This window comes from Megalops cyprinoides, chromosome 1 (genome assembly GCF_013368585.1).
Source record: "Megalops cyprinoides isolate fMegCyp1 chromosome 1, fMegCyp1.pri, whole genome shotgun sequence".
NCBI classification, from domain to species: domain Eukaryota; kingdom Metazoa; phylum Chordata; class Actinopteri; order Elopiformes; family Megalopidae; genus Megalops; species Megalops cyprinoides.
This window is the reverse complement of record NC_050583.1, coordinates 33,579,383-33,588,826: the sequence shown is the minus strand read 5'-3', so window position 1 is coordinate 33,588,826 and position 9,444 is coordinate 33,579,383. Positions and strand designations below refer to the sequence as shown.

Sequence of the window (9,444 nt, the reverse complement as noted above, 5' to 3'; positions counted from 1 at the left end):
TACAACACGCCTTACACAATATCAGTTTTCTCTTGATACATTTCGGTTTGAATACCAGAAAATGTGAAGCTAGTCGAAAGCATATTTCCGCAGTAAAGAGTTAAATTCCAACTTCGATATCCAAGGTGTGGCGCGATATTAATGCGGTCCACAAATGCGATCTGCATTCAACAAATGCGTGGTGGTGACTGATAGTTTTAAGTTTTATAAGTAACACGCAGTGGGGTCGTCCAGCAGACAGAGGCGTAGAGAAGTTAGGAGTGTAAATGGGAATAGCACTTGAGTGGTTGGTTGAGATTTCGGACGCAACGGATCTCGTGGACACTCCAGCGCTAAGCATCAGTTTATTCCATCGCCCACGCACGCGGAGGAGGGAACGTGCTGGGTCACTGGGGGGAAAGTGAGAAAACTGGGCAGACACCAAACTGCAACAAACAGATACATTGCGTGCTCTTGTATGGCTGGAAAAATGCAAGCACCCATTGTCTTTGGGAGGATAACAATTTAAGTAAGTCAACTTCACTATGTTCAAAACGCCTGAGCAGCTACAAATCGTGTATGTTATGGTGTTACATGCCATTTGAGGTTTATCAGATTAGCTAGACTAACTAGTCTGAACACTACTTGTAGATAGAAAATAAAAATGACGTTAGCTAATGCTATGTTCTACGATGTACCAAAACAGCGATTTAGTTTACTAGGTAGCAGTCTAGATTATATTATATTAAGTTAAAGTAGTTTACAGATCGACGTAGCGATCGTGTTGTTTTTTCAGAGTAGCTAAGTAAAAAACACTGTGCTGGAGCGACTCGCCCATTGATTAAGGTAGCAGACACAAACCGTTAGCAACAGATAGCTAATATGCTTCAAACTTTTAACAACAACACTAGCTAGTGGTAATTGACTAACTAATTTCCTGGCTAACGTTACCTTCATCGTTGCAGTCAGCAGCTCGCTAGCAAAGTGAATCGGTGGCTCTTATGCATATATGCAGCCTCTTTTTTACCGTTAGCTAACTAGTGGATTTAGTTTGCTAATGAGGTAAATTAATATTCTAGATTGCAATCCGCTAGCAGGCGACTGTATTATTATTTTTTTTTTTAGCTAGCATAGAACAGTAACCAGTGTTGCAGCAAATTTGCCTAATTTTGTCATACTCGCAGTGTCAAATCGATCACTAGCCGTGGCTGCATAGCTAAACTACGGCAAAATACATTAGCTAAACATTACAATGGCTGTTGGCAGTTGGCTAACTAGGTAGGTAATTCATTAAAAAGAAATTCTTTACGTATGTAACTGCCTAACAACCTAGTTACTAAAATTTAGTCGGAAGTCGGAAAACTAGCTAGTCAGAAACTCGTATGTCACTAGGTTATCTTAAAATATTATTACCAGCCTCGGCTACATGAATTGGAATAGAAGTTTGGCTGCTATACGTTTTTTAAATAGACTCAAAAAAGACAATTACCAAGCAGGTGGTGTCCTGTCTGTCTGCTATTGAGAAATCGCACAACTTCCCAGAAATGTGCGTGATTATAGCTGGCGCATGCCATTTTGTGGTGACTCATCCAATGTAGTCACCCATTCTCTTTGGACTTGACAGAAGAATCCATATTTGTCACGTACATTTTGTTTCGTGTATGCATTGTTTTGTGTTCCCGATTACCTCAGACTATACAGATTTGTGTAACATGTACGTGAGGCAAATGCATGCAGCTAATCACTCCTGCAAAATGTCCTGTGATTGTCCTGTCACCTAGATGTAGGTAGAGTACTGATGTGGATACAGTTGCATATAACCTATAGATCAGCACTCCTTATTTGTCTCGTGTCGGGACAGAATGGCCTTAGGTGCTGTGAGAGTTGACTTGCTACCTAAAGCACTATGTGATCTTTGCTGTGACACAGGACAAATCATGTTCATACCTGTGCAGTTATAGGTCAGTTTGAGTGCACGTACATTATTGATTAGTTTTGATAGTTTTTTAGTTAGTGCATAGCTTTGTTTCCCTTGCAGGGTAATTAAAATACACATTGACCTTCCACAGAAATCTCATGTTGCATATTTTTCCCCTCTAACTAACCACTTTTTTACCTATGTTAGGTATTCCCCTGTTTTGAATGGACTCCTTTGAACTGAGTTATGACTTTTGTATTTCAGGAGAAGCCCCGATTGTGTGCATTTGAGAGTGAAGGGTTACTACCAGTTCTTTGAGAAGGTTACTTGCCATGGCATTGAGACTGACACTCCCTCTGACTATAATCCTTGGTGTGCCTCTCACCCTGATGCTGGCATCTTCGGTGGCGAGCGAGGCCTGTCTCATGATTAGCGAGGTAAATGCAGACAATCCCAAGCTGGATACCACAGAGTTTGTAGAACTGTATCACTCGAGTGGCCAGAGGACCTCCTTGGATGGCTACACATTGGTCTTCTACAATGGTAACGGAAACATAGCCTATAAGGTGATAGACCTCCAGGGCTACACCACAGATGCCTGGGGATTTTTCCTGGTGGGCTCTGTCGACGTCCAGCCCAGGCCTGCCATCCCCCTCCCTCCCAATACCGTGCAGAATGGTCCGGATGCGATCGTCCTCTACCGCTCCGGCGCGGTGCAGTACAGTGAGAGGATGAACGTAACAGTCGCAGGGATGGTCGACGCCATAGTGTACACAACGCGGCGATCGGGGGATGCAGAGTTTCTGGCCAGCAGCCTGACGCCGGGCTCCCCCGCCTTCGTGGAGGACGACACCGCGCACGAGGGGGACGAGTCCATCGAGCGCTGCTGGCAGTCGGCGGGCAGCTGGACCTTCCAGGTGGCTCCGCCTTCCCCCGGCCAGCGCAACCGCTGCACCCCGCCCAAGAGCCCGGGTGCACGCATTAATGAGCTGCGGCTAGGAGGAGGGAAAACGGAGGTCTTCATTGAGCTGGACGTTCCCTGGCCCTCTGACCCCTTGGTCCTGGTGCTGCTGGATGGAGGAACGGACACTGTCCGCTTTAGCATGGACGTCCAGACCTCCAGGGAAGGGCTGCTCGTCATCTCCGGGAAGAGTGGAGGTAGGCTTACCAGATTACTGCTCAGCGTTATCCCTTTCTGTTTGCTTCTCTCTCTTTATATGTGTGTGAGAAATTCCACCCTGAATTTTCCTTGAACTTTCATTGTAATTAAGGAATGGTGCTTAAGAAGTGTTATGTTTTATTTTCCCAGGTAACATTACTTTGCTGCCTGGTGATCACTCCGTGTTAATGCCACAAGCAGCATCCTCGGGTGCTGTTATAGTGTACAGTGGGAGAGCTGCAGACTTCCCTGTGGGAAGCTTCCTCAGCCTTCAGCAGCCGCTTGACGCCTTTGTGTACACCGGTCCCAAGGGCACGCCCAGTGATAATCTGACTGAGACCCTCATCCCTGGCAGAGGAGCGTTCCAGCTCAGCCCCAGGCAAGCCTGATACTCAGAATGATTTGCAGTGTGAGTCAAAAGTTTGGATACACTCTTCTCCCTTTATTTTTACTATTTTCCACATTTTTGAATAATAGTGGAGACATCAAAACTATGAAATAATACAACTGGAAACGTGCAGTGACCAAAAAAGTGTTATAAACAAATCAAAACTATCTTATAGTTTAGATTCTTCAAAATAGGCAAAAGATATTTTATAAGATTAAAAAAATTTTTGGAAAAAAGTTAGTACTTAGGCATCAACTTTATGATTTATTTTTCGAAGAGACAAATTTAAAGCATTTAAGCATAAGATCAAAATGTCATTGACTGCATGTTTCCCATTATCTCTATCAGGTGTGTCCAAACTTTTGACTGGTACTGTATATACCATTGAACTGTTCACAGAATACTCAGCACTCATAGGAAATGAAACAATCTGCTGTTCCATTTGCCCTGCATTTATAGAGAGGCTGAACCACTCTGGTTTTAATTTCCACTGTTGCATTTACAGCACAGGGATGCAGGTGGTATTGTGACAGAGTGCTGTCACTCCGAATGGAGGCGTGGGTTCGAATCCCACTACTAACACCATATGTAGCGAAGGGCGAGAGCAGTCACCCCACCCGGCCTCGAACGTGGGTCTACGGGGTGCCAAACTGCAGCTTTGACTGCAACACCAAAGAGCCAGGCTCGTTGGCATGGCAGTCAGAGCGCATACTCAGCCGTAGTGACAGCACTCTGTCACAGGTATGACGCATATACATGTGCCTGTAATTTTGACACCTTTTCAGGTTGGATGGAGGGGCCGTTACCCTTAGTCGCTGTGGCACTGCTAACTGGAACAGAGACCCTGGTGTTTTTGCTGAGGCTCCCCAAACACCGGGACAGTTGAATCAGTGCTTGCTGCCAAAGAATTGCCCTCATAATGTTGGTAAGTTATGAAACTGCTTGTGGATTCTTTGTACTTCGTAATGCAGGTTTGTATGTTTCTGTATGCAGAAGTTTATTTTCTTCCTACAGTAATTACTTTTAGCATTATTTCATGGATTGCATTTCTGTGACCATCAGGGGCATTTATTTGGACAGTTTTGTTTAAATAAACTACCCATTGAGTAAACATAGAAGGAATGCTTTGATAGGAATCTCATGTTAGCCATTGAAATGGTGCAAGTTTCATGTTTATGGATTTAGGATTTATTGGGCTTTTCAGGGCGATCATTCCATAACTAGTGAATCAAACTGTATTGAAGCTGCCAGCTGTGACTTTGAGGCTGACGTTCAGGACTCCTGTCCCTGTAGTGATTCCAGAGGGCACGGCCGTGCCTCCGCAACCCCCTCACTGGGACCCCTCCAGCCAGCACGACTTCCTGTTGAGCGAGGTGAACGCTGACACGCCAGGTGCCGCAGAGGACTCCGAGTTCATTGAGATCTGGCATCCCTCCGGGAGGCGAATGTCCCTAGAGGGGGTGTGGCTGCTCCTCTTCAACGGCCACAACAGCAAGCCCTACCGAGAGATCAGCCTCTCCGGCCACTTCACCAACGCTCAGGGCTACTTCCTCCTGGGCAGCGACAAAGTCAACCCCAGTCCCTCTATCCGCCTGCCCCCCAACACCGTTCAGAACGGGCCCGATGCCGTGGCTCTCTACCGCAGCCCCTATGGGCCCCCATCCGTGACGGAGGGAGGAATCCCGACCCGGGGCCTGCTGGACGCCATTGTGTACCGCCTTCCAGGCTCTGATAAGGAGGCGCGGGACCTGAGCGACGCCTTGACCCCTGGCCAGATTCCGCTCCTGGAGGACCCCATGTTCCTTGCAGGGGACGAGACCCTTAGCCGCTGTAACAGCCTGCAGTCCGCTGACCTGTCTGCTTTTGTGGTGAGTCTCACTCACCCCTTCACTCACACTGGTATAAACAGCTCTCTCTCCCTGAATACGCTGATTAGAACACTAACAACTGGCTGCTTGAAATAAGTTCATTGTTCAGCAACGAAGAATATGAATTGTGCACGCTCCTTTTGTGCTCCTGTTTGAATGAAATACAGAATGATTTTTGTTCTGTTCTCTTGCCAAGGTGACTTCACCAACCCCTCTGAGGAAGAATGACTGTCCCAAGCCTCCCACACTGGTTCCTCCACCTGAGGGCGTTGTCATCAACGAGGTGGGCAGTGCCCACTGGTCCAACGACAGCCGGCAGGAGAGCTTTGTGGAGCTGCTTGGGCCCCCCTTGACTGGGCTGCACAGCCTGGTGCTGGTTGTGTTTGAACAGGGACACAACAAAGCCACACTGGCCCTCCCTCTGACCGGGACGACTGGCGAAGATGGCTACTATCTAATCGGGAATGTTACTGGAGCCGGTGAGTGCTGGAGATAGTGATGTTCTTTAGCCCCCTCAGTCAGAAACTTCAACCTTGAAGGCAGTGTTGTCCCTTCATTGGTGGGCAGTCACATTGTCAGCTCTTTGTACTGTAATCTTGTGCGATACACCACATGTGTTGGAATTCTGTACTTTTCATTCATGATTGAATCCCATGTAGCCTGAGTTGATGCTGCTGGGGCTTTGATTCTGTGCTGTAGGCACATTCAGCAGATAAAACACAGAATCAAAGCCCTTTGTAAACAGCCACTCACATAGTGAGACTGCTGATGTGTTGAGGCTTGGTAGCTGATGGCATGTAGTGTGTTCCGTGTTGTACCCTTAATTTCTGCAGACCAGGCCCTACCGCTAGGGGTCAGCGGTATAGCAGTACCAAGCCAAGGAGCTGTGGCGCTGTGCCACGGCACCGTCAGCTCCTGCACAACTGCGACACCAGCGTCCAGCCAAAGCCTGACAGACACTGTGGTGTTCAGTGAGGACTCGCAGCTGCTGAGCACTTTGACGATCAGCAAGGGCCAACAGGTGATGCCCACTCTCAGGTGAGACTAAAACCATACTTTGGTACCCTGTGCGTTGAAAAAGGTTAGCGGCTTCTGTGTAGTGTATGAAATGAAAAGACAAGCCAGGAGAAAGGAGAAATTGTAAATGGATTCTGATCAGACGCTTGTGGAAGAGCCTTCAAGCTGACGACCATGTTTGTCTCTTCTTTCTCCCTGGTTTGTGTGCAGTTCGGTGCAGGGGCCGGCATCCCTGAGTCGTTGTGCGTGCTGTGAGGTGAAGAGCCCCTGGGCGTGGACCACCTCCTCACAGACCCCCCGGCTCCCCAACCTCTGCCCAAGCTCTGCCTTCTCCAGCAGCATCGACCTCTGTCTCTGGCCCTCCGCCGGCAACGGGGAGCAGCACCTGCCAAGTATTTCAATCTTCTATGTAGTCCCTCCTCTCCCTCTTTCATAAAGTCTTAGGCACAGCACTGTCACTGGGGATGCAAAACTCATTAGTATTCATCTGTGAGTTTTGTTGTGTTATCTTTACCAGCTTTGTAAGGTAGTCCATCTGATTCGAAGCTACCCTTCGATAGCTGAGTTGGTAGAGTGGTGGATTGTAGGCCTAATGAAGCCATCCTTATGGGGCAGCAGTGTGGCATAGTGGTAAGGAGCAGGGCTCATAACTGTAAGGTTGCTGATTCAATTCCCCACTGGGGCACTGCTGCTCTACCCTTGGGTAAGGTACTTAACCCACAATTGCCTCAGTAAATATAAACAAAAATTGTAGCCCATATAAGTCGCTCTAGATAAGAGCATCTGCTATATCACAGTAATGTAAAGGGACTGTATAAATGTAATGTCATAATTTGGAGAGTTAGCAAAGCATATTGCCGAAGTCATTGCATTGACCCACAGATAACAGTATTGTGTTCCCCTCTCCATGGCAGACTGCAGTGGGTGGAAGCAGGAGGGAGGCAGCAGGCAGAGGATGGAGGTGGCAGTGTACCTGGAGAAGCAGTGTCATTGCGGGATCTCAGCTCCCAATCTACAGGGTGAGGCACAGAACAGTAACCAGCCAACAGGACGCGCGTCCCCCCATGTCACTACTGAGCTTCACTCTACAACACAGAGTTAGCATTAAGCGTTGATTCACATCTCCCCAAGATAGTCCCTGTATTCCTTCATGATTTGTCTTGTTATGCACAACAAATGTAAAACCCATTCTACAGCTGTACATTTTGAAAACTGCAAAGATGCAAGTGACAACATCGCGAGTGTTGGCCATATTGTGTGACTTAAGTTTGACTTTTACTCTGCTTTTCACAAGTCTCCATATAAAAGATCACAGGTGCCGTTTTGACTTGTGTGCTTTGGGATGTTGACAGTGTGCTCTCTTCATGGCGTCTGACAGGGGCAAACTTCTCCTGCGCAGCAGGGTGGCTGTGCGTGCGTGGAAATATCCAAGCGCTGTCTGACCACCAGAGGGCGCTGATCGAGCAGACATCCCGCGCACACTGTTCCCGCTCTCTGGGAGTCCGCTGCTCCAGTACCACTGACTCATCTGTGGACAGCAGTACGTTTCGTCACCGCACAAGGCACAAATGCAGAAAATCATTCGGGCCACTGTTTTTTTTTTTCCTGAGAGAGAGAGAGTTGCCAGCTTCCACTTGTGTTAACAAATTTGATTGATTTACTGTATACCAGTATGTCATTCATGCCATTGAAATGCGCTTTTACTGTAAGACAGCTGAAGTCAGTTTTCTTGTTTTACTCAAATGCCCGTTAGGTGGCAGTCTTAGTCTACACAAGTGAAAATGGCTGTTTCCAGAGAATCTGAGTTTGGTACTTAACTGAAATCAGCATGTACAGCAACTAATGCACTGCAGTGGATTACAGGATTGTGCTCCAGTTTTTCCAAAAATAGCATAATCCCCTCTGAGGTTCTGAAATTTCAGAAAGAGCACAAAGGAGTCTTAGCTTTAGTCACTGATCTGTGATTGGTGTTTGTGTCATAGTATGACACTGTATTGAAACGAGTGTTTACCTTTGCTGTTCTCAGGGTCTGGACTGGTCTGGCAGATTGGTCTGGTGGTGGTGGTGCTGCTGCTGTTGGTGTTGGGTGTAGTCTTGTTCACATACTTCCGCAGAAAGAGGTGAGACCCCAGTGACAAACATGACACACTGGCTTCCTCCTCCTGTTGGTGTGCCAGGACACTGAACCCAGAGCCATTGGCAGAATAAGGGCTGTACAGCACCTGTCCTACGCTCTTGAGAGGCTTCAGGTGACTGCTGTCTTTTGTTACAGTGGAGACAAGCGGAGGTGTACCCTTTAGAATGAACTGTGGAGAAAAGTGTGATTGTCTCCTTCAATTTCCCTCCACATAATAGTCTCTTCATGAGGTCATTTTTGACAGGAAGTAATTACAGACATTTTTTTTGTGACAAGACCCACAGAAGCTTTAAAATCTGTAATTAAATCCCCAGGGTGCCACATAATGAATTTCCTAAGTTCAGGATGTGTTGAGACATTTAAAATTTTATTTTAGTCACTGGTTTAAAAAGCTGCCCTCTAATAGCCTTTTGCACTGTAACTGATCCCTTGATTAGAGGATTAGTCCTGACCATTCCATTGTCTGTCTTCTTCTGCCCCCTCAGGAACCCATTGGACTACTTCTCCATGGAGTTGAGTGAGCATGCTGAAGGACCTGCGGAAACCTAGTTTTACTCTTGCACCTCTTATGCCCTCCTCCTGTGATTTTTGGACAGTTACGTTGGTTGTTGCACATGCAAAGTCTCTTTCCTGTCTACAGTTTTTTTGGACAGCTGCGAGGGGGCAGCTTTGGGGGGGGGGGGGGGGGGGTGTTAGGGGAAGGGATACTCCTTTGGGCTGAGGAATTTAATCAGGAAGGAAAGAGGCAATTCATGTAAGGGATTTTCCTGTGGTAGGGTGTCATCCCACTTGTATCCGTCCTTTTAAAGCCACGATCAGTGTTGCACTGCACAACAATGTTGTCATACCACAGGTGTTATCACTAAGATGGTGCTGTGGTTTTGTGGTACTTTTAGTGTCTGTTCAGCATTTTTGCATGTGATACAGCTGGTAAAATAGCATAAAATTCAGGTACTTTTTAAAATTAAATAGACTATT

The 9,444-nt window shown here is 47.0% G+C and overlaps 2 protein-coding genes across 2 annotated transcripts; both read left to right on the top strand.

Annotated features, from left to right (window-relative positions):
• The first annotated feature begins 361 nt into the window (after positions 1-361).
• LOC118781208 lies at positions 362-2,999 on the top strand. Its single transcript, XM_036534179.1, has 3 exons — positions 362-508; positions 2,162-2,891; positions 2,978-2,999. The coding sequence occupies exons 2-3, from the start codon at positions 2,230-2,232 to the stop codon at positions 2,997-2,999; spliced, it is 684 nt and encodes a 227-aa protein (XP_036390072.1). The 5' UTR covers positions 362-508; positions 2,162-2,229.
• Positions 2,970-9,027, top strand: LOC118789051. The gene is made up of 11 exons (XM_036545350.1): positions 2,970-3,055; positions 3,207-3,435; positions 4,230-4,369; positions 4,738-5,312; positions 5,509-5,791; positions 6,146-6,350; positions 6,540-6,721; positions 7,244-7,348; positions 7,708-7,869; positions 8,356-8,449; positions 8,952-9,027. Exons 1-11 carry the CDS (start codon positions 3,001-3,003, stop codon positions 9,013-9,015), a joined length of 2,094 nt encoding a protein of 697 aa, XP_036401243.1. The 5' UTR covers positions 2,970-3,000; the 3' UTR covers positions 9,016-9,027.
• Positions 9,028-9,444: the final 417 nt, after the last annotated feature.